We start from the raw sequence: 25,645 nt of genomic DNA on the forward strand, positions 1-25,645 counted from the left end.
AGAGTGCAAGGCAGAGAGATTTGTTTTGGATTGCTCTAGCAATTACATGATGGGCTGAATGGCCCCCTTCTATGCTGTAAAATTCTATAGCTCAACTAACTGAATCTTGAAAGTAGATGTTCACTTAGGTGGCGAGTCAAAATCAGAGTCAAACTAACCTGGGCCTTCTATTGTATATAAACTGCTTAGCTGGTCTCAGCCAATCATTGTTAAACCCCCAATTGGAGGATTCTGGCCAAAGTTATCAGGCTCTATAGCCAATCATTGACCTTGACCCTTTCCCAGAGGCCTGAAACAGAACCATCAAAAACCAACAGCTTTCCCTCCCCTCCCCCTTCCAACCCAGGGCCAGCAACAGAACTTTAACCAGTTCAAGATCCTGTTCACTACTTAAGACTGAGCCAATTAGAGTATATTGGGGGAATGATGTTTAAATGGCCTGAGCTATCCCAATGAACATATAAAACTTCCTAATATCCATCTAAAACTATCTTGAAAATTACCAATTTACACATGCATAGCCCAGGGAATCCACACAGACAACTCGTCTCGGTTTGGGTTGTTATATACCGAAAATGCCTGGTCATTTTGTAAACCCGTCATGCTGTTATTAGTTTAACAAAAACCAAATCAATAATCTAATACAGACAAAAATACATCTTTGTCACAGGACCAGGATGTGGGGTTTGGAGTTCAGTCTGGGTTCAACAAGGCACCAAGGCCAGTTTGGTTCAGCCCAAGCACGTGGCTAGGAAGTAGGATGGAATTAGTGACAAGGGAATGGACAAAATGGCAGGGGCAATAACAATGACATCAGTCTTCCCAACATTCAGTTGGAGGAACATGCTACTCAACCATGATTTGATGTTGGATAGAGAGTCTGACAACAGAAGTGGTCGTGGGGTTAAGAGGCATGAAGTAGAGCTGGGCGTCATCAGCATACACATGGGAGCTGAACCCATGCCTGTGGATAATGTTGCCGAGAGCAGTATATGCATAAGAGGGGTTCAAAGATAGATCCTTAAGAAAGTCCTGAAGTGACAGTGCAGGAATGGAGAGAGAAGCCTTTGCTGGAGATGCTCTGGTTGCATTTAGAGAGATAGATAGATAGGAGAACTACACATGGTCAATCCAATTGAGCTAGACAACAGACAAAAGGAGATGGAAAAGGATTGCTTGGTTCACCATATCAAATGCTGCACCGACGTTAAGGAGTAATACAAGAAACTTTGGTTTATCCAGAGGTTAACTGTCCGGAATGCTCGAGCCACCGGCAAAAATCAGGAGCCGTTTCGTTAGGTTTTTTTTCTTTTCGTTGCTTTTTTTTCCCCCCACCAGTCAGGCTCTGCAAGGTCTCGCTGAAGCTGTTGCCAAGCTACAGAGACGCTTGCAAGGTACGGCCGACTGTTTAGAAGCTGTAAGCAACAGGGTTTGTTGCCAGATACGGAGCTCAAAATCTCCGTATGTTTCAACATTAGCGCTGGTTTGTCCGGCAGTTTTGATGGGACGGCAACAGCTCGGTCCCGTCGGTGCCGGATAGCACAAAGTTTCCTGTAACCTGCTATGGTCAGTCACAAAGGATGATATCAGCTCTCAGTAATGATCACCAGGTGAAACTGTGTGTTCAGAGTACAATCCAACTCCAAGGGAAGGCAACAATCAATAATCACCACCATAAAACTTGTAGGGGCCAACAAAACTGCATTTTTATGATAGATTTTTTTACAGGACTCAAGACATTGAACAAGGTTTTGCTGTATATAAAACTATTTTAGATATTAGACCTAGTCTCTATTTGGCCATTTTTATTTCAAGCAGACTAAAAATTCTAATTGAGTTAATTAATTAAATCAGTGCAAAGCAGAAAAGAAATATCAATCACTTTCTTTCTCAATGTATGCCTTTCTACAGGGTTTTCAATGAAGGAAGGCATTCCATATCTTCTGGTAGCAGCAAACCCAACACGGGTTTGCATTTCCAAATCACAGTTTCGTTATAGACAGACAGAGTGTTTCTGGAGGACTGGATGGTGCAGTGGGTTAAGGCAGTGGCCTTCCACTTTTGGGACCTCATTAGACAGGATGAAAGTCTCCTCTGCTGGCTATTAAAAAACCTGTGTGGGGAAACAAAATGTTTATTTCCTTCCTGACAAGTCCAGATCAAAAGCACAGACCTTCAGCCCTAGCAACTGAAAATCAATGGATTATCTGCGGTTTGGAATGACACATCAGCCAGCAGCCATGTGAGGTCACAGCAAAAAAAAAGGTTGCCATTATCAGATACTCCAGAACAAGAGCACATCTCAGCTCCTTTACAATCAAAAAAGATACAGGACTTTTAATGCTAAATTAACATTTGAAATTAATATCAATAGCAAGTCACAGAATTTCAACAACCCAACAACAATTATTGGTGGCTAGGTTTTGAAATTCACTGCTTGAGGCAGGATTTTGAAGCAATTAACCAATGCAATGTCAATTGGAGTAGTTAACAGGCACCAAAAGTGAATTTTCAGTTATAAAACTTAGCCTGTTTTTTAAGGGACATTCTAAATAACTAATTTTAGTATGCTAGACTTTTAAATCGATTTGCCCTGTTAAATCAATTTATTAGGTGCTGCTGTATTGTACTAATACATGCTAGAGCACCAGTAAGAGATCCCACAGAAGAGGGTGCAGCTTCAATTCCTCAACTCTGCAGTGTTCGCAAATCCAGCTGTACTGTGAAAAATGTGCCAAGTAGAGATAGTGTGTTCCTCAAAAGGCAGGGAGGTGAAACTGGGAGCTGCTGATGCCTCCTGGTGGTCAGCCAAAGGTTGCAATGGCATTAACCGAGGAACTGGCTGCCTCCCATTACTCCCTCAATCACATGATGAGAGAGAAAGGCCACATTCACCATCAAAGCAGTGTAAAGCATGTGAATTTGTTTTGTTTTGAAGAAATCCATTTATTGCAGTGCTCATGTACTTTAAAAAAAATTAGGCCATTATTTTACTCACTCGGATTGTTTGCACAGGAATGGCAAGTCCTGGCAGGAAGAGACATTTGTACGCATCGGTACATGGATTTGCCAGCTACTAGAAAGATTTCAACTAAGATCTGGAATGGTAGTAAGAACTACTGCAATTAAGATTTATGCACTGTGCCCGTTAGCACAGGTGAGCACACTAACGCACGCAGCAGTTTCAACACACTGAGGAACATTAGCAACTACCTCAACTGAGACTTACCACTGTCTCCAGCAATCAAGACAGAATGGGACTGAAGGTCACACTATAATCCGTATCAAAAGTCTACTGCTCCTGCGAGACTATTGAATTGATGCACATTGTTTAGTGAAACTATATATGCTTTTTTAGAAACACAAGTTTGTAAGATGCTTCTTTTAATGACAATGCTCTGTGACAAACAGTTTAAATACATTTTACAAGTACTTGTCCCAAACTGTTACTGCAATAATAGGACTGTCAAAATTTAACAAATGAAAGATTTTATCTAAGCATTTAGCTCAGTGAAAAATCTAGTTGAGGGAGGGATCAATCATTGGCACTTACTATAAGCCTCTAAGTCAAGGGGCCAAATGTAACAAGACACTTTGAATGCAAATCATTAAAGCATCCGAGTTTGGTAACATTGCATAATGAAGGATTTTAACTTAATTTTAAGCAGAAATACTTCTACAGATTAAAAGAAAATAACTCGAGACAAATATGATGCACAGCTTAAGGTGCAATCAAAGCAGCCAAAAGGTCAGTAGAAAAGGTTGTGGAAAACTGTAATATTTAATTTAAATAGGTTAGGTGTCAGAGGGTGATAAAGGATCGCATAGGGTTGCTAAAGGATTCCTCAGGACATAGTGGAAGTTTTATATGGCTACTTTGCATCAGTATTTACTCCCGTGTCCTATGTGCAGTTAGGATTAAAAAATATTTTGAGATACAGTATGCAAGAAATGTGGCAACAACAACTTGCATTTAAATAGCTCCTTTAACATAGCAAACATTTCAGGGTGCTTCACTAGAAATAAATCAAGGGGAGAAACTTATTGGATTTAATACAAGTCAAAAAATGGTATTGGAGAAAATAATGGGACTTAAACAAATCTCCAGGACCTGAAGGTTTCCACCCCAAGGTATTAAAAGGTGAGGAAATTGCAGATGTCATAATCTTCCAAAGCTCTCTTGATTTGGGAATTGCGTCGTTGGATTGGAAAATTGCAAACGTCACTCCATTATTTAAGAATGGTGGGAGAGAGAAACCAGACAACTGTAGTCAGTCTAATGTCAGTTGTAAGAAAGTTACTAGAATCTGTCATTAGGGAGGGTGATTGAGCACTTGGACAAATATGAGCTGATCAGTCAGAGGTTGCGTGAAGGGCAAGTCATGTCTGACTAATCTAGTTTAAGTTTTTGTGGGAGGTCACTAACATAGTAGGTGTCAGCCATGGCTCAGTGGGTAGCGCACTTGCCTCAGGTTGTGGGTTCAAGTCCCACTCCAGACACTGGAGCACAAAAATCTAGGCTAATAGTCCAGTGCAGTACCGAGGGAGTGCTGCACTGTCAGAGGTGCCAGCTTTCGGATGAGATGGTAAACCAAGGCGAAGAGGAGCAGGGGAGTTATCCCCGGTGTCCTGGCCAATATTTATCCCTCAATCAACATCATGAAAAATCAGATTATCTGGTCATTATCACATTGCTGTTTGTGGGAGCTTGCTGTGCGCAAATTAGCTGCCGTGTTTCCTACATTAGGAGACACTTCAAAAAGTACTTTATTGACTGTAAAGTGCTTTTGGACGTCCTGTGGTCATGAAAGGCTCCATATAAATGCAAGCCTCTCTTTTTTAAATAAGGGAGTGTCTATGGATGTTATCTATATGGACATGCAGAAGACATTTGATAAGATTCTGAACAAGAGATCATTAGCAAAAATAAAAGCGCATGGAATTGGAAGCAACCTTGCAACACGGGTTGGAAATTGGTTGACATGTAGGAGACAGAAAGTAAGGATAAAGGGTACATACTCTGATTGTCAGGATGTGACAAGTTGCGTTCCTTGGGGAATTATACTGGGGCCTCAGCTTTTCACCATATATATTAATGGCTTGGATGAAGGAATAGAGAGTTGCATGTCCAAGTTTGCAGGTGACACTGCAGATGGGAGAAGGAGGTTACAAAGGAACATAGATTAAGTGCAACAAATGGCGTTCAATGTGGGGAAAGTGTGAGGTAATGCATTCTGGATCAAAGAAACAAAAATCAGTGTATTTTCTAAATGGAGAGAAACTAGGAGCTGCGGGGGAACAAAGAAATGTGGGTGTCCATGTACACAAATCACTAAAAGCAGTAGCCAAGTACAAAAAGCATTCAAAAAGGCTAATGGAACGCTGGCCTTTATCGCAAAGGGCTGGAATACAAAGGGGAGGAAGTTATGCTTCAATTGTATAGAGGCTTGGTCAGAACTCATCTGGAGTACGTTCAGTTCTAGGCACTGCAATTCAGGAAGGATACGTTGGCCTTGGAGGAAATACAGCACAGATTCACCAGAATGATGTGGGCTTAAAATTAGGACAGCTTGCATAAACTTGGTTTGTATTCTCTTGAGGATACAAGATTGAAGGTATTACATAGTATTTACAGCACAGAAACAGGCCATTCGGCCCAAGTCCATGCCTCACACAAACCTCTTCTCTGGGTGATCTAATCAAGATGTTTAAAATGATAAAGATTCAATAGAGTAGATACAAAGAAACCATTTCCTCTGTTGGAGGAATCCAGAACAATGGGGGCATAAACTTAAAATTAGACCCAAGCCATTTAGGAGTGAAGTCAGAAAACACTTCATAGAAATAGTAGTAGAAATCTAGAAATCTCTCTCCAAAAGGCTGTGGTTGCTCAGTCAATTGAAACTTCCAAGACAGAGAGAGATCAATAGATTTTTGTTGGGGAAGGATGTTGAAGGATATAGAACAAAGGCCAGTAAATGGAATGGAGGTACGGTCAACCATGATTTAACTAAATAGCAGAATAGGCTCAAGGGGCTGAATGGCCTACTCCTGTTCCTAAGTCAGGATGGCATGCGACTTGGGAGGAGAAACTGATGGTGATTGTGTTCCCATGTCATTATTGCACTGTGATAGAGGTTGCAAAGGAGAGAAATGCAGTCCAAGTAACCTTGGTAAGTTGCTGCAGTGCATAGTGCAGCCAAATGGTCGGCAGGGTGGATAGACTCCAGTGGCAGAGGCACTGATCAAGCAAGCTACTCTGTCCTGTAAGGCGTTGTGCTTGAATGTTGTTGCAACTGCACCAAACCAGGCAAGTATTCCACCTTAGTCCTGACATTGTAGTTGGTTCATAGGCTGAGGGGTCCGGAGGAGAGCCACTCACCGCAACATACCCAGTCTCTTCCCTGCTTTTGCAGCCATGGTGTTGATATGCTTTAGTTACATTTCTGGTCAATATAGTGTCAATTTTTTTGACACACCCACCAAAAAGGTAACTGAGCAAAGCACCAGGATACATTATAACCTACATTCTTCGACAGCACCTCCCAAACCCTCCCACCTAGAAGGACAAGGGCAGCAGGCACATGGGAACACCACCACCTGCAAGTTCCCCTCCAAGTTACACACCATCCTGACTTAGAAATATATCGCCGTACTTCATTGTCGCTGGGTCAAAATCCTGGAACACCCTCCCCAACAGCACTGTGGGAGCACCTTCACCACACGGACTGCAGTGGTTCAAGGCGGAGGCTCGCCACCACCTTCTCAAAGGCAAATAGCGATGGCTAATAAATGCTGGCCTTGTCAGCGACGCCCACATCCCAGGAATGATTTTTAAAAAATTCCCCCAAATGATTGCACTGCAAAGGACATTCCACATTCTCTGCAACACAGGAACTAGAGTTGCTTAGTTTATGCCTAACCTTGTAATAATTTCATTAAGTCAATACTTATCCACCACGTTTAAGGGGGAGAGAATATTGCATTTACTATTTGTGATGTGAGAATATTGCATATATTTGCCACATGACAAGGAAATATTTTTTTCTAATCTCTAATTTGCTTGAATCTGTACTTGTGCCCTCTTGTGTTGTGCTCTTAATATTTAAATACCATTGCAATTCAGCATTAAAAAATACTTGAAACATGTCTCCTCCAAAATCTTAATGTATGCAAGTCTAAACTGGCTGAGAGACATTACAATGCCCTCATAAAATGTACTTTATTCAACTCTGTTATAACCAGCCAGGAGAATCCAAGTCATGGAAATTCTAAGCTAATGCAACAATTAACTGCATGGCTACAGGTTAAATACTAGGGACCATCCTAACACCTGGAAAAGTGTACTTAAAAAAAAAAAATGCACACTAAACAATTTCTCAATCACTGAACCAGTAAACCATGAATACGGATGTTTGTGTACATCTACTAAAGATACTCAGCTCAGTTAATATTTCAGTTTTGGAAAACACATACAGGAGCTCTTCCTGCTGATGCTATTTAAAATATATGGCCCTTCAAAACTGCTGCTATGAAAGAAAAACAAGAGAGTGCAATCCTAAATGACTCTTTAAACAACGGAGTCAGGAACAAATCAACTGATTGAAATGGCTACACAAATTTTTCTTCATTCAAGATTTGAGATTTTACATTTTATTTTGCCATACTAACAAAGAGAAAGAAAAGGTAATGTATGGTGGCCCCATAGGCCTAGAAATAGGCTTAGGCCAGTTCTCAGGCTCAGAAACAGGCTTGGACAGCACACTAGAAGCCAGAGGCCAAATTGAAATTGAGCTTCATAATATTTATTTGGCAAGCTGGGGGTGCTAGGTGGCCTTGAGGCAGCTTGCCAGTCCCCAGCAATCCAATTTGGGTTGGCAGAATGGAGCAGGAGCATGGGCCAGTAGCGGTCCATAGTAGTGCAGCATATTACGGTAAGCTAAAGAACAAAACTTTGGTGATGGCCTAAGGACCACTGGTTAGGCTGCTCAACATTGACCAATTTCCCAGAGGGATCCTTAAACAGGTGTTAGGCCCTACATTAGCACATAAAAAGTGCCCAATGCCCGTTTCAAATGCCAAAAAGAATATCGTTGGAGTAAACACTGTCAGGCACATTTCAGGCATCCTTGGGAAGCACGAAACAGCCCCGCAAACTTACACCTTTTTGTCCCCTTTTCACGCCAAATGCATCTGAATTTTGGATCAAAAACAATGCTGAAAATCCCAACAACTGGACAGAATCTCAGCTTGGTTTTCTGGACTGGAAGAGTTATCCAGTCAGCTCAATGTTGGAGCACTGATACCTATTGCACTAACAACGCAAAATGACTCACGGCTGCACTAGATCAGCATCAAGGTGCCTAAAGTAAGCGTTATTCTATTCCACATTAGGTTTTGCCACTTCAACTTTATCCACATGATTTTTCCAGCTTTTAATCTCAAAACTGAACTTGAGGTACAGATATAGGAATTATCCATCAATTGTCAAGGTACTGAGATAAACTGATTTGGTAACAATACAGCAGTGAAGTTCTAGTGATCTTGTATTCAATCTCAATTTCAAATTATGCAAATAGTCTAGCAACTGGTTACTGCAAATGGAACATTATTTTCAAATGGCCTGTCAGACAGACAACTACTATTTTGTGGATGTCTAAAAGTTTACTGAAGCACGATTCAAGATCTGCTCCTTGGGAGTCTAACCATAAAATATATTTCAATTTCATATAGTCTGAATTTAAATGTCCTTGGATTGCATCACACTTCCAAATCCCCAAACTGATCAAGTTGAGAGAGATATTTTTCTTATAGCTTGGATTAGCTCTGGTTACTTCAGCTGCAGCTTCTTTTTCCAACCAGCCTTTCCAAAAGGGAAAACGTCTTTACAAATGTTGTAAACTGCGTTCTGAAATTTCCAGTTAAAATGAATTGTGTCCCTTACCTTAAATCTCTTGTCCTGCAAAACCTTCTTGATAGCCACGAGTTCTCCTGTGTCACATAGTTTTGCCTGGTAAACTACTCCAAAAGAACCATTGCCAATCACCTTGGTGTCGGTGTAGCTGACCTCCTGCGGTCGGTCTGGGCCCTGTCCAGGTGTTGCCACCACTGTTGTCACCTTACTGCCATCTTTGTCCCCTAAATCAAAAAGAAAATAAGCACATCAGGAACAGTGTTCAAACCAAGCCAAAATGACAATGAATTACAGAACCAATTGCTTACTAAAAATAAACCAAGTGGTGCTGGGCACATAACTCTCAAGTTGCTATTTTCCATTGCTTTATGTTGGCCACAAAACAAGCAATTTTCCATAAACCAATATTCCTCAAATGTATTCTGTTTAAACACGTGCAACTTCAGGCATTTGTATTCAGTGATAACATTTTATTTTCTCCCACTTTCTGGTTTACAGCCCCGAATGCAAAATTAATGTTGTCACGCATATTAGGCTGAAGCCAGAGATGAAGTTGGAATAACATCAAAGATTTTATAAGAGAAACAAAAAAACAGGATGATGTAATTTTGTTATTTCTTGGCATTTCCTCTCATTTTGCAATCCTGTGGCTTGCTACCGTACATCTCTCGTCCTCAGGAGCACAAGAAGCCTGGTCGTCTCCACTTTACTCCTTTGCACCACAACCCCATCAGTCTGCTCTGCCTTCCCCAGCCCCAAAACCGCAACCAAGTTCCCCCTGGTCAGCCTCGGTGTCTCTTCACACCTACCTCTTGTGTTTAAGAGCCTTTCCATCCCCAATACCTGGATGTGTGTCACAAAATGAGGAACAAAACTGTGGCGTTGGACCAGCGCTCTGTACAAACTCAGATTTGTGCTCCATTTCTGACTATGCAGCCCAAAATCTTATTTGCTTTCTTTGCTGCTGCTGCACAGAGCTCTAATGGACTGAGCGATCTATCCACTAATACCTTTAAATCCCTCTCCAGTGTTGAGTCTTGTAGAATACCACTTAGCTTACATTGCTACTGCATATTCCCTCTTCCCATTCGCATGACTTTGCATTTGTCCACATTAAATTATATCTGCCACTTGTCCATCTAGCTTCCCAACCTATCCAGTTCCTTCAATATTTGATCAGTCAGTTCCTTGTTGTTTGTGGCCCCTCCCAGTTTGGTATCATCTGCAAACTTGGGTAAATTTTATTTCTGTCCCCACTTGCAAACATTCTAAATTAAAATTGTGTCTGTGTTCATGGAGGAAACCTCAGACAGCCTTCCTACTGTTGGGGTAGAATTTTTAGGGCAAGATTATGAGATTCTAAGAAAAATAGATGTAACTGATAGAATGAATTGCCCCCAACCGAGTGAACTAATTTAAATCACTGCTCTATTTACCCACTCAGCAAGGAGCCTGGTAACTGTCCACTTTAGGTCTCCTGAACAATTTCCCCAAAAATGGTCCCAATGTCTGAGAAATCTGAATCCTTCCCTCGGACAGCAACCCTGAAGCCATGCATGCATGTACTTTATCCGTCTTGCAATATCTGATGCAGTATGACACTGGTAGCAATTCTGACATTACTACCCCCAAGGTCTAGTGCCTTTATCTATTCCCTAGCTCTTAAAATTGACCTTGCAAAGCCTTGAACTTGATCTTTCCTAGGGCATGGGTTCCAACATGAATCACAATCCTCCCTTTCCAAGAGCTTTTCTATCTGTCCCATATCTGTACCCTTGCACTTGGAAAGCAACATACCATAAAGTTCTCCCAGTCACAAATGCAGAAAGGCCACGTATCCTCTATGGACTCTACAATACTATATACCTACCCTCCGGCAGTCCTTTGCTCCATGGTGAGACAGTATAATTCCTGATCGCCCTCCCGAGTTACGTTTGCTTTATAGGTATCAAGAACCATATCGCCATTAGCCAATTTGAGAAGCGCAGGAGCTCCCTCCGCTTTCAACTCCCATCTCTCTTTGTTCCCCCTGCAGATTGGTCACCAACATACCATGTCTCGCTTCAATATTCACAAGTCTCTCAAATACTCCGCTTACCCCATATGTTGTGTAGTGTAACTACTCAAGCTTGACAATATTATGCTTAAGAGTCACAATTGTCTGATATTTCATGCGTGTGTAACCTGCCATCGCTGCGCTTGTTCTTTAAAAATGGGAACAAACCACTTTTTAATCTGACCTGCCCAGACAGCTTAAGTTCATTCTCAGTACCAAACTTCCACTCAATTTCTGTTTCACGCAACAACAACTTGCATTTATATACTTTTACTGTAGTAAAACTTCCAAAGGCGCTTCACAGGAGTGTTAACCGACAAAATTTGACACCGAGCCACATAAAAGAGATACTAAGACTGGTGACCAAAAAGCTTGGTCAAAGAGGTAGGTTTTAAAGGAGTGACTTAACGGAGGAGACAGGAAGAGGCACAGAGAGGTTTAGCAAGGGAACTTGAGAGCTTAGGGCCTAGGCCGCTGAAGGCACAACCTCCAAGCAAAGGACATCGGGGATGGCTCAGGCTCAGCTGAATAATGTCTCGTTCCAGTGCTATCTTTATCTTCCTATTGCTGTTTGTGGATCTTTGCTATGCACAAATTGGCTGCTGTGTTTCCCTACATTACAAAGTAAACGTTGGTCCCTTAGAGGCTGAGACAGGAGAAATTATGAGGAATAAGGAAATGGAAGAAACAGTAAACAAATATTTTGTATCTGTCTTCACAGTAGAAGACACAAAAAGCATACCAAAAATGGTGGGGAACCAAGGGGCTAATGAGGGTGAGGAACTTAACATAATAAGTAGAGAAAAAGTACTAGAGAAACTAATGGGACTAAAAGCTGACAAATCCCCTGAACCGGACGGCCTACATCCTAGGGTTCTAAAAGAGGTGGCTGCAGCGATAGTGGATGCATTGGTGTTGATCCTCCAAAATTCCCTAGATTCTAGAACGGTCCCAGCGGTTTGGAAGGTAGCAAATGTAACACCGCTATTCAAGAAAGGAGGGAAAAGAGAGAAAACAGGGAACTACAGGCCAGTTAGCCAGACATCAGTCGTTGGGAAAATGCCGGAATCCATTGTTAAGGGAGTGGTATCAGGGCACTTAGAAAATCCTAACATGATTAGGCAGAGTCAACATGGTTTTATGAATGGGAAATCGAGTTTGACAAATTTATTAAGAGTTTTTTTGAGGATGTAACTAGCAGGGTAGATAAAGGGGAACCAGTGTATGTAGTATATTTGGATTTCCAAAAGGCATTCGATAAGGTGCCACATAAAAGGTTATTACACAAGATTGGGGCTAATATAGTAGCATGGATAGAGGATTGGTTAACGGACAGAAAACAGAGTAGGGATAAACAGATGTTTTCAGGTTGGCAGGCTGTAACTAGTGGGGTGCCGCAAGGAACAGTGTTAGGGCCTCAGCTATTTACAATCTATATTAATGACCTAGATGAAGAGACCGAGTGTAATGTATCCAAGTTTGCTGACGATACAAAGCTAGGTGGGACAGTAAACTATGAAAACACAAAAAGTCTGCAAAGGGATATAGATAGACTAAGTGAGTGGGCAGTAAGGTGGCAGAGGGAGTATAATGTGGGGAAATGTGAGGTTATTCACTTTGGTAGGAAGAATAGAAAAACAGAATATATTTTTAAATGGTGAGCAATTTTCAAATGTTGGTGTTCAGAGAGATTTGGGTATCCACGTGCAAGAAACATAGAAAGCTAGCATGCAGGTACAGCAAGCAATAAGGAAGGCAAATGGCATGTTGGCCTTTATTGCAAGGGGGTTGGAGTATAAGAGTAAGGAAGTCTTGCCACAATTGTACTGGGCCTTGGTGAGACCACACCTGGAGTACTGGGCATAGTTTTGGTCTCCTTATCTAAGGAAGGATATACTTGCCTTGGAGGTGGTGCAATGAAAGTTCACTAGATTGACTCCTGGGATGAGAGGGTTGTCCTATGAGGAGAGATTGAGTAGATGAAGCCTAGACTCTCTGGAGTTTAGAAGAATGAGGTGATCTCATTGAAACATACAAGATTCCGAAGGGGATTGACAGGGTAGATGCCGAGAGGTTATTTCCCCTGGCTGGAGTGTCTAGAACTAGGGGGCATCGTCTCAGGATAAGGGGACAGGCCATTTAAGACCGAGATGAGGAGGAATTTCTTCACTCAGAGGCTTGTGAATCTTTGGAATTCTCTGCCCCAGAGTGCTGTGAATGCTGAGTCTTTGAGTATATTCAAGGCTGAGAGATAGATAGATTTTTGGACTCTAGGGGAATCAAGGGATATGGAGATCGGGCGGGAAAGTGGAGTTGAGGTCGATGATCAGCCATGATCTTATTGAATGGCGGAGCAAAAAAACTCACATTTATATAGCGCTTTTCATGACCACCGGATGTCTCAAAGTGCTTTACAGCCAATGAAGTACTTTTTGGAGTGTAGGCTCGAGGGGCCGTATAGCCTACTCCTATTTCTTATGTTATGTTCTTAAATTAGTACATTTCAAAAGTACTTCATTGACTGCGCTTTGGAATGTCCCGAGGTCATGAAAGGTACAATATAAATGCAAGTTCATTCATTCACATTGCAATTTAGCAAACTGTTTCCCTTCAATCCTTTCCCTACACCAGTTATTTGAATCAGTTGTTCAATCACCAATTAACCTAGCTGGTTTTGCCTGAACTAGCACTAAGTAATGGTTACTCCGTAGCATCTGTAGAAATCTTATATCTTCTAGGTTAAGATTTAATAAGACATTTTTACATAATATACTTAGCTCATACATACCACTAAACTCCATTAAGAACCAAAACTGTGTTTTGGGCTCACTCTGCCTCTGCTGAGTCTCAAGTTTCCCTTCATCAAAAATAAATGGGAAAACTTCGCTTTTTAAAAAAAAACTGGTGAATGGGATAAAACAATTCAGTACTGGAGCAATACCGAAGGAAAAAAAAGTGTTACAGACTTTCATCTGCCGTGGATACTTTCTCAGACTCAGTGGCATGAGTTGCTCCTGTAAACAGTCTAAATGCCTTACTTTCATGGCAGTTGACTTATACTGCCCAATATCTATTTGTGCAATCGCGTAACCGAGGGATGCAGCAACAGCATCCCCAGGTGATCTGGACTGGATATTCATGTCTTTTGGAAGTGCATTTCTTCCATCACTCTGAAGGCAAACCAAGTGAACACCTGGCGAGACAAAACTTGATGATAAATGCTTAATGCTGCTTTATTGCGCATCAGGTGAATGTATATAGCAACAGTTATGATTGAAATCATAGAATCTTATAGCACAGAAGGAAGTCTTTCGGCCCTTCGAGCCTGTACTGGCTCTTTGAAAGAGCTATTCAATTAATCCCCATAGCCCAGCAATTTTCTCTTTCAAGTATTTATCTAATTCCCTTTTGAAAGTTACTATTGAATCTGCTTCCACCACCCTATCAGGCAGTGCATCCAGATCATATTAACTTGCTGTGTAAAATAAAAATCTCATTTCACCTCTGGCTCTTTCGCCAATTACCTTAAATCTGTGTCGTCTGGTTACTGACCCGTCTGCAACTGAAAACAGTTTCTCCTTATTCACCATCAAAATCCTTCATGATTTTGAACACCTCTATTAAATATCCCCTTAACATTCTCTGCTCAAAGAATAATCCCAGCTTCTCTAGTCTCTCCAACAATGTGGATTTATACAGCGCCTTTAATGTAGTAAAACATCCAAGGTGCTTCATAGAAGCGATATCAAACAAAATTTGACACCGAGCCACAAGGAGATATTAGGACAGATGACAAAAGTTTAACTGAAGTTCCTCATCCCTGGTACCATTCTAGTAAATCTCTACATCCTCTCCAAGGCCTTGACATCCTTCCTAAAGTGTGGTGCCCAGAATTGGACACAATACTCCAGCTGAGGTCTAACCAGCGATTTATATAAAAGGTTTAACATAACTTCCTTGCTTTTATACTCTATGCCTCTATTTATAGAGCCATGGATCCCGTATGTTTTTTTAAATAAAAAAAGCCATCTCAACTTGTCCTGCCACCTTCAACGATTTCTGTACGCAAACTCCCAGGTCTTTTTGTTCCTGCGCCCCCTTTAAAATTGTACTATTTAGTTTATATTGCCTCTTCTCATTCCTTCCTTACAAAATGCATAACTCACACTTCACTGTTAAATTTCATCTGCCATGTGTCTGCCTATAATCATCAATCGGTCTGTGTCCTCTTGAAGTCAGCTACTATCCTCCTCACTGGTTACTACTTTTGAGTTTTGTGTCATCTGCATACTTTGAAGTTATGCCCTATGTACCAAATTCCAGGTCATTAATATACAAATCAAAAAGAGCAGTGCTCCTAATACTGACCCATGGGGGATACCACTGTACACTTCCCTCCAGTCTGAAAAACAACCATTCACCACTACTCTCTGCTTTCTGTCCTTTAGCCAATCTTATATCCACGCTGGGCTTTAAATTTTGCTAACAAGTTTATCATGTGGTACTTTATCTAACGTCTTTTGAAAGTCCATATACATCAACTCTTTGTTACTTCAAAAGAACCCAATCAAGTTAGTCAAACATGATTTGCCTATAACAAATCCGTGCTGACTGTCATTGATTAGCCATGTTTTTCTAATTGACAATTAATTTTGTCCATGATTATTGTCTCAAGATTTCTCCACCACCGACGTTAGGCTAACTGGCCTGTAGTTACCTGGATTATCCCTCTCCCAAATGAATTCCAACCAATACAAATTGTAGTCATGGAATAAAAAAAAATGAAGACACTACACTCCTCACATCAGTGGGCCATCTTACTTAATTTAAACAGAATAACAGCTCTTTATTCTGGCCTACAGTCCAGGGAAGAGCCTCAGCTTCCTGCAGCCTTCTGTGCATACCTTTTCTGGAATCTCTACCTCAGCAGCTGCTTCTTTGTGGTGAGGCAGAGCTTTTTACAGAGAGAAATCAAAGTGTTTTCCAACGCAACCCCACCCCACACACATTACCTGGACAAGCTTATGAATTGCTTAGTCTTAGTCACTGGTGAAAAAAATCCCATTTAGCATTTAAACTTTTATCTAGATGCCTTTGTGTTTAAGAATTATAAGAATACTCTTTTACGTAAAAAAATTTAAACTAATTTTCAAATCCTTTCTTTTGAAAAAAGGTCAAAGCATCTAGAGACGTGACAACAGGTCACTTACATGCCCTCAACTTCCAATCAACGACGCCAAATAAAAATTATTTAAAGGTGCTATTGTTTTCCAATGCAATGAGATAAAAATTCCAGTAATCATGCAGTCAGACACCAATTGCTGCCACTAGCGATGGACCTGTATTGCACCCTGGTGTTTAGTTCTAAAATGCTCTCTCCAGGCACAAGCCAAATCTGAAAAGACAGAAATCTAAGTGTATTGCTAGGAGTTTTTCCACATTTCAAGTGGACATAGAATGAAAATTTCACACCTTCACATTACAATGTTCTGAAATTTAGTGGGGAAACCCTAAAGTGTGGGTATATGAAAACATCACATTCGTCCCGTTAGCACTTTGGTGAGACATCAACGCCTCACTGTACAAGATACTGCAGTTAGGAAGCAACAATGATTTCCAGTTGGGCTACAATTAAAAGGCAAAAGGAAATACAGGAAACTTTGTGATATCCGGCACCGACGTGTTGCCGATCTATCAAAACTCGGTTAATCCCAGGGATGAGGGGATGGACATATGAGGAGAGGTTGAGTAGATTGGGACTCTACTCATTGGAGTTCAGAAGAATGAGAGGCGATCTTATTGAAACATATAAGATTGTGAAGGGGTTGGATCGGGTGGAAGCGGGGAAGATGTTCCCGATGATGGGTGAAACTAGAACTAGGGGGCATAGTCTTAGAATAAGGGGCTGCTCTTTCAAAACTGAGATGAGGAGGAACTACTTCACTCAGAGGGTGGTAGGTCCATGGAATATGCTGCCCCAAAAAGCTGTAGAAGCCACATCATTACATAAATTTAAAACAGAAATAGACAGTTTCCTAGAAGTAAAGGGAATTAAGGGTTACGGGGAGCGGGCAGGAATTTGGACATGAGTCTAGGTTCGGATCGGTCATGGCCCTGTGGGTAGCCTGATCCTGCTCCTATTTCGTGTGTCTAATTCTGTTAGATTCAGGAGATGGTTCTGTGATAGTGGATTGGCGGTTAGGATCAGATCAGCCATGATCTTATTGAATGGCGGAGCAGGCTCGAGGGGCCGATTGGCCTACTCCTGCTCCTATTTCTTATGTTCTTATGTTATGTTCTTAATGTTGAAGCATACGGAGGTTTTCATCTCCGTATCTGACAACAAACACTGTTGCTTAGCAACAGCTTCTAAAGAGTCGGCTGCAGCTGCAAGCGTCTCTAGCTGAAGCTGTTGCTATAGCTACAGACCTTGCAGTGCCTGACTGGGAAAAAAAGAACGAGAACTAAAAAAACGGCTCCTGATTTTTGCCGTTAGATCGAGTATTCCAGACATACAACCTCCGGATAAAGCAAAGTTTCCTGTACACTGTAGTCAAAGTTAAATGTTCCAATCTCTCCAGTTAGGAAGAATGAAAAGTGTGTGGAGAAGTAAATTACACTCGTGTGATCAGGGAAGATCACACAATTCTTGTGTGATTTCAGAGTATAAAAATCTTGAATCTCAAAAGACTGGAACAGCTATAATAGAATTGGACCAGATTTTGGAAGCACCTAAAATTGGTTATGCTTAGCAGCATGACTGACATTTATACATTTTACACTAGTACTGTTCAATCTGAAGTCTCAAATTTAATTTACAGTAACACTTTGCATCCATGTTCTTCTGGGACAGTACATTCTACATTCTTTCAATCCCTTGTGATAATTTCCTAGATTCACTTTTAACCCACTTAGCTCAAATTGAAAGATCAACTCTGTCTTCTGGAATGTCCTGTTTCCCTAAATAACTTGTAATTTCCCTTCATTATGTCAAACATCTTAAATCAGATCACCCCTCAGCCTTCTAACCACCACAACTCAAATTTACCCAGTCTCACTAACTCATTGAAGTTAATGCAAGCAAAAAAACACAGTATTAGAAATAATAAAAGGCACAAAAGACTGACAAATCCCCAGGACCTGATGATTTCTACCACAAGGTTTTAAAGGAAGGTGAGGAAATTTCAGATCCTAGAGCCATAATCTTCCAAAGCGATCTCGATTCAGGAACTGTCCCTTCAGATTGGAAAATTGCACATGTAACTCCATTATTTAAGAATGAAGAAACCAGGAAATTATAGACCTGATAGTCTATCATCTGTTAGGGGTTGGGGGGTGGAATTTATTGGAATCTATAATTAAGGAGAGAATGACTGAGCACTTGAGAGATTTGAGCTGATTAGAGTGAGCCAACATGGATTTGTAACGGATAGGTCATGTCTAACAAAACTAATTGACTTTGTTGAAGTAGCTAAAGTAATAGACTGAGAAATGTCTATGGATGTAGCTTATATGGACATCCAGAAGGCATTCAATAAGGTTATACAAGAGATTGTTAGCTAAAATTAAAGCTCATGGAATTGAAGTCAAATTATTGACCTGGTTAGGCGGTAGAAGACAGAGAGAGTAGGGATAATGAGTATGTACTCGAATTAGAAGGAAGTGACTAGTAGTGTCCCACAAGGATCTTTGCTGGCACCTCGACTATTCACTATATTTATTAATGACTTAGATAACACAATAGAGAGCCATATATCCAAATTTGTTGATGACACAAAGATTTGTGGCATAGTAAGTAGTGTAGACGGGAGCATAAAATTACAAGAGACATGGATAGATAAGTGAGTGGACAAAACTGTGGCAGATTTCAACTGTGAAGCCATCCATTTTGGACCAAAAAAGGATAGATCCAAATATTTTTTAAATGGTGAAAAGCTAGGAACAGATCACTAAAATGTAGTGGTCAGGTAAAAAAGATAATCAAGGCAGTTAATGGAATGTTAGCCTTTATCTCTAGGAGGTACAGGTAGACTACCTTTTATCCGAACTTCCGAAAACCGAAACCCTCTAAAAACCGAAGGTTTTTTCGTTCAGCGTAAGTCGTGCGCACGACATGACCAGAGTGGCGCACGACCCCGACCCCCGCCGACGACCCCCCGCGGACCCCCCCCCCACCCGACAAATTTCCCAGTCTTATAAAATACCTTCCGAAAACCGAAACACGGCTGGTCCCAAGGTTTTCGGATAAAGGATAGTCTACCTGTACTAGAATATAATGAGGAGGAAACTTTACTACAACTATACAAAGTCCTGGTTAGACCACATCTGGAGTACTGTGTACAGTTCTGCTCACCGCACCTTAGAAAGGATACACAGGAAGGAGTGCAGTGTAGATTCACCAGAATCTTACCAGAGCTCCAAGGGTTAAATTATGAGGCGATATTACATAAACTAGGCTTGCATTCCCTGGAATTTAGAAGGTTAAGCAGTGATTTGATTGAGGTATTTAGGATTTTGAAAGAAACGGATAGGGTGGATAAAGAGAAACTTTTTCTTCTGGTGGGGGGGGGGCGGTTGGTCTCGGACAAGGGGACATAACCTTAAAATCAGAGCCAGGCCATTCAGGAGAGAAAAGTTAGGAAACACTTTTCACAAAGGAGAAATACGAGATATCCTGATGGCATGAATAGGACTAGTTTGAAGGCAAAGATTGGGATAAACAGGTAATTGTTGGATTGGTGGGCAGTGAGAAACTGTTTCCCCAGGTGTGTGTATTGATTTTGCATATGATACTAAGCTAGGAAGTATTGTGAAGAAAGGAACAGGAATTTGCATATGGACAGAGGAGAACTCCCCTGCTCCTTGTCGAATACTATGTTGGAATTTTTATGACCATCAGAACAGGTGAATGGGGCCTCAGCGGCACGTCTCATCCGAAAGATGGCGACCCAGGCAATGCAACATTAGCTCAGTGCTGCATTGAAATGTCAGCCCAGATGATGCGCTAAATTTCTGGACTGGTGCTTGAACCCATAACCTTCTGACTTAGAGTGAAGAGTGGTACCTAACATTCAGTACTTGTGAAACAAATATACATGGAGTCATTCAACTTTTAAGGTTTAAAATAAGGATTCTTAGTTCAGGTTTAGTACAGCAGCTCAGGTCTAAAAAATGCAAGTTGTAAATAATTTCCACTGAAGATGCCATTCCAACTCCTTTTTACATATTGTAAAGAAAAGCAAAAACTAAATCACAAGGTTTTGTGACTTGATGCAATGCATACTGAACATGTATCTCACACTCGGGTAAGAGCAGCAGGAAATCTTGTTCTAATAAGTAGAGAAATTTCCATGATATGCAACAGATCGGTGTCCAGAGAAGTGGTAATAAAAAGCAATTTTGAAAGGACAAAAATTAATCCTGAGCAAGCATGAAGGCATCAGTGTGACTTTCAGATGGAAAAGACATTATGTTCCACACCCCATGACTGGCCTAGAGAACACTCAGGACTAGTAGAAGTCATTTCAATTCACCATAGAGGACCGAGGTTGCTGTTCATAGAGAAATTTGAAATAATTGTACATTTGGCATAACATTTGCTTGCAGCATACAATTTCACATCTTATATCTCTTCAGCACGGGTCCTGAACTATACTAATACAGGAAACTTTGGTTTAACCGGAGGTTGTATGTCCAGAAACCTCGCTCTACCGGCAGAATTCACGCCCCGAAAACAGCGCCTGAGTAACCGGCAATGTTGCCGGTTCTGAGTCAGAGTCTCCAACGGTTGCCGAGTTCATCAGTGGGGGTAGTTCTACAAACTGCCACTACTCGGCCTCTTGGCGCCAGCGGAACACCTCAGAAACCCTGCATCAGGAGTCTCACCCTCCCACGCTGCCGGTAGCCTCTTCTGATCCGCCATTTTTTGGGGTTCCAGTACAGTACTGTGTCTCTCCAACGCTGTTGCAACTCATTGGACTGCATTATGGAAATCCCAAAAGTTGATCCAACCAAAAGGAAGAGAGTGGTGTTAACTTTAAAGCAGAAAATTGATATATGCAAACGACTAGAAATGGGAGCGAAGCGTATGCACATTATGAAAGAATTCAAAATCGGTTCGTCAACAATGTACGACATCAAAGCGCAGAAGGATAAGCTGCTCAAGTTTTATGCAAGCTCGGAGACATCTGAGAGTGTAGAGAAACGGCGCACGCTTCGTAAGCCTAAGCTTGAAGAGCTGGATACCGTGCTTTATGAGTGGTTTGCTCTGAAGCGTTCAGAGGGTGTTCCGATTTCCGGACCCATGCTAATATCAAAAGCGAAGGATTTTTATGTAAAGATGGAGCTCACTGACAAGTGTGCTTTCTCTGATGGATGGCTATCGTGCTTCAAGGCACGGCATGGGATACGACGACTCGATGTTTGCGGGGAGAAGAAATCAGCTGATCACAATGCCGCAGAAGAATACTGCGATTATTTCAATCGGATTGTGCAGCAACATGATTTGTCGCCAGCACAGCTATACAATGCCGATGAAACGGGCTTATTTTGGAGGTGTTTGCCAGAATCAACACTTGCTGGGGCTAGTGAGGCTAATGCTTCAGGTTACAAGAAAAATAAAGATCATGTAACCGTGCTAACATGTGCGAACGCTGCTGGATCACACCGGGTTAAACTTCTCGTCATTGGGAAGTATAAAAATACCCATGCATTTAAAAATGTGAGGCACTTACCTGTTGAGTACAAAGCTCAAGCAAATGCTTGGATGGATAAGGGAAATCTTTTCAAATTGGTTCCATCATACTTTTGCTCCATCTGTGAGGGAACATTTCCGTAGAATAAGGAAACCTGAAGATAGCAAATGCATTTTATTGCTGGATAATTGTAGAGCCCATCCGCATGAATCCGAGTTGGTTTCTGGAAATATTTTCACCATTTATTTGCCACCAAATGTAACTTCTCTCATACAACCCATGGACCAGGGCGTTATCCAAAATCTCAAGTGTCATTACAAGAAAGACTTCCTACGTAGACTGATAAGCCAAGATGACAATACAGGTATTCAGGCATTTCAGAAGGAATACAATCTTAAAGATGCCATCTTTAACGTTGCATGTTCCTGGAAATTGGTGAAAGGTCACACTTTGAGACAAGCCTGGTGCAAATTGTGGCCTTCTGTAATGTTTGCTGAAGGTTCTTCTTCAGAGGAGGAATTTCGTGGGTTCAATGTTCGTCCGCGGAAGACTGCAGTAATGGAAATGGCTGACATGGTGAAAGATGTAGGCCCAGCAAACCCTCTACATCACCTCAGTGAAAGTGATATTGAGCAGTGGGTTGATGCCGATAGAGAAGTTGCTGTTGTGCATTTGCTAAGTGATGATGAAATAATGGAGAATGTTTTGAATCCAAGGAAAGAAAAGGAAAGTGTGATGGAAAATGAAGACGATGAGATTTCTGAAGTGAACAAGATTTCTTGGGCTAAAGCTGCAGCAGATCTTGCTTCATTCATCAAATTTGCTGAAAGCCATTCTTGCTATTCTGCCCAAGAAGTTATGCAGCTCCATATTCTGCAGTCTACCTTTCTGCAAAGAAGGCAAGAGTCCACTAAGCAAGCAGACATCCGGGACATGTTTAAGAAAACTTCCAAAAGAGTTGGCACACTGGAAGTGCCTGAAGAACCTGTTGAAGTGCATGATCCTGATGAACCAGTTGGCTTGGAATAAGTGTACAGTCAACCACCGTACAGTACTTTATACTGTACTGTACAGTCATTTAAGTTTTGGTGCACTGCACAGTCGTTTAAGTTTTGTTTTACTGTTAAGTTATTAAAGAGTTATGGATTACCCTCAACTGGCAGTACTGTACTTAATCAAGCATCTTTCACCATCCATTTAACAACATTCTGTAGGTGAGTACCCAATTACTGTATATTGCACATTTCTTGATTTTTAAATTTTTCTTAGTTAAAAACAGCCTGGGTAGATAATCCGCTCACCACTCCGGAACTTTTGGTGATAAATTGACCCTTAGTGTTAGGGGGATTAAATACATGGGGTTACGGGGATCGGGTGGGATATGTGTCGGTGCAGGCTCGATGGGCCGAAATGGCCTCTATCTGCACTGTGGGGTTTCTGTGATTTCGATAGATCGGCATCACACCAGTCCCGGATATCAGAACTTTTCCTGTATATACAATAGCAAAATGCTGCAGATGCTGGAAGGCACTTTACAGCCCTCTGGACTCAACATGGAGTTCAACAATTTCAAACTATAACCCCTGCTCCCATTTTTCATGCTGTATGATTTTGCATTTCCCATTTGCAACATTTTATCTTTCCTGCCTCTTACAAAAGCGCAGATTGTTCCTTCAATTCCTCCCCCTACCCCTGTCTCTGCACCTGCTTAATATGTTACATCTCCAGCTTTTTCCAGTTCTGATGTAGGGTCCCAGACCTGAAACGTTAACTCGGTTTCTCTCTCCGCGGATGCTGCCTGGCCTGCTGAGTTTTTCCAGCATTTTCTGTTGTTATTCCTGAACTATACTGTTGATCAACTTCCGTTAAACACTAATTTCTGATCAATTTTATACTTCACATTTCAAAATGACCCGAGGTACATACAGGTACTGCAATGCAAACTCTTAACCTATAATGAAATAGGATTTTATATTTGGAAATTTCTTACAATCGGTATACATATTTGGTTACTTTTCTCTATCATGAACCCAAGTACACCCCTCAACAGGACAGATGTCTAAACTTCTGCCTGAAATTCATGGCCGAGAGGTGCCACCCCCACCATCAATGTGTTACTTCTGGGAAGATGGAACAAGGGACAATAGTGGGGCTGAAGCTCATATACATGATGCTTTTTTTTGGACAGATGTGGAGTTCAGAGTACTGCTTATAAATGGGGGCTCCATGTCAAAACTTTGATTGCCTAACATATGATAGATAATGGATGGCATGTAATGATGGGAGGTTTCTGGCAAAACAATAAGACCATATGGCAACTAAACACTAAAATAGAAACTAGGACTCTGTACTGGTAATATTGGAATGGTTGGCAAGGGGAAGCCACAAGTTACAGCTTTTACAGAATTTGTCCTGCATGAGGAAAATGTGCATCGCTAGAAGATACAGTCATGGCATGGACTGGTTGGGCCGAATGCCTGGTTTCTGTGCTGTACATCCTATGTAGTAAGACAAGCCAGCTGGTATTTCTATGACAGAAAGTAGTGAAGGCACAAACATGGTCCTCACCTGGAAACCGAGAATTAGATAAAGGAGCTTGTGCATGAAACACAGGAAAATGAGTACGCTAAGGTGTTTGAGCAAAAGCAGGGCAAACTGCACAGAACAAAAAATAGTCCCAATAAATATTCAATGGTGATCCCAAGGATAAGCACACTGTTTTATGAGGAGCAAGTAGCCAGCACTTTCCAGACTATGAGACAAAGCTAATGGTATACCAGTGTTACATTGGTTGCCTAAACAGTAGGATTATGCCTTAGACTAAATGGACAATGCAGATAAACATGTGGTATGACATGATCACCACCATCATGAATGAAAAGGGAACCTCTACTATTAACAAATAGGCAACAGAAAATTGATTTACTGGTATACTGGCAATTTCCAGGAAACTCATGTGATACTGAAACCATAACACCATCCAAGGTTGAAATGCTAATTTGCATACATTTATTATCCCTGTAAAAGGGTTGGGGGACAGAGAATTTAATGAAGAACTGGATGAGAACTGTGTAGAATCAAAAACCAGGTGGCTTCCTAAGTAAGTAACCATGCTCTAATGATGGAAACACTCAGATCAGGCAGCATAAATGAAACAAAGTTAATGTTTCAGGTATAATACCCCTTTGTCAGAAAACACTGCTTTGAAATGTTACCTTTATTCCTTTCCCCATGTATGCTGCCTGACCTGCTGAATGCTTCCAGTATTTTGTTTCAGATTTTCAGTACTTTTTTTGTTCTACTGATGAATACTTTATTTGGTAAATGTGGGTCATTAATGCATTCACTCATCACTGTAACGCTGACCAGCTGAGTACAAGTCATCGATTTGAACGTATACAAAACCAAGCAACCATGATTTGTAAAACAAGTGCCACAACTGAATTTAATGGTATAAAGTGAGACCAACGAGACATGTACAGCAACCTCAACTGCTTCAGATGCTGCAGTGGACACCGGGCGTATGGCAGGTCAAACTAGATTCCATTTGCAGGTTTTAAAAATGATAACTCTCTAACATGGATGGAATGAAGTATTGTCAGTCACATTATGATCACTGTAGATATTCAGAGCAAAGTTACAAAGATAAAGAAAATGAGGCAATGCTGCATTTAATTGCAGAAAATAAAGCACGGCAAGTAGGTAACATAAGGATAGGGGAACAACTAGCAGCTACCAATAACAAATAAGTTAGATGTAAACATTGAAAAGTAGAGGGAAACAGTCAAAGATAAAAGTACTTATCTTGGAAAAAGCAAATTTCAATGATAAAAAGATAAATTGGGAAGAAAATCTGGCAGGTAAGACAGTGGACAAACAATGGGAAACTAACAGATGATTAGGGCTCAAACTAGACATCTTCCCATACAAGAGGTAAAGAGGGTGCAACTAAAGCTGGAGTTCCTTCGAGGAGAGAAATTA

At 41.2% G+C, this 25,645-nt stretch overlaps 1 protein-coding gene across 3 annotated transcripts in view; it reads right to left on the reverse strand.

Annotated features, from left to right (window-relative positions):
* gsk3ba (glycogen synthase kinase 3 beta, genome duplicate a) overlaps positions 1–25,645 on the reverse strand; it is a 164,072-nt gene that overhangs the window by 88,233 nt on the left and 50,194 nt on the right. For all 3 annotated transcript variants that reach the window (XM_086006854.1, XM_086006855.1, XM_086006856.1), the window contains exon 2: positions 8,945–9,138. In XM_086006854.1, coding sequence (XP_085862980.1) covers positions 8,945–9,138 — 194 coding nt within the window. The remainder of the gene's footprint in view (positions 1–8,944; positions 9,139–25,645) is intronic.

The sequence above is a fragment of the Somniosus microcephalus genome, chromosome 14 (assembly GCF_052327205.1).
Source record: "Somniosus microcephalus isolate GS21.2 chromosome 14, FLI_Smic_1.0, whole genome shotgun sequence".
Classification (NCBI taxonomy): domain Eukaryota; kingdom Metazoa; phylum Chordata; class Chondrichthyes; order Squaliformes; family Somniosidae; genus Somniosus; species Somniosus microcephalus.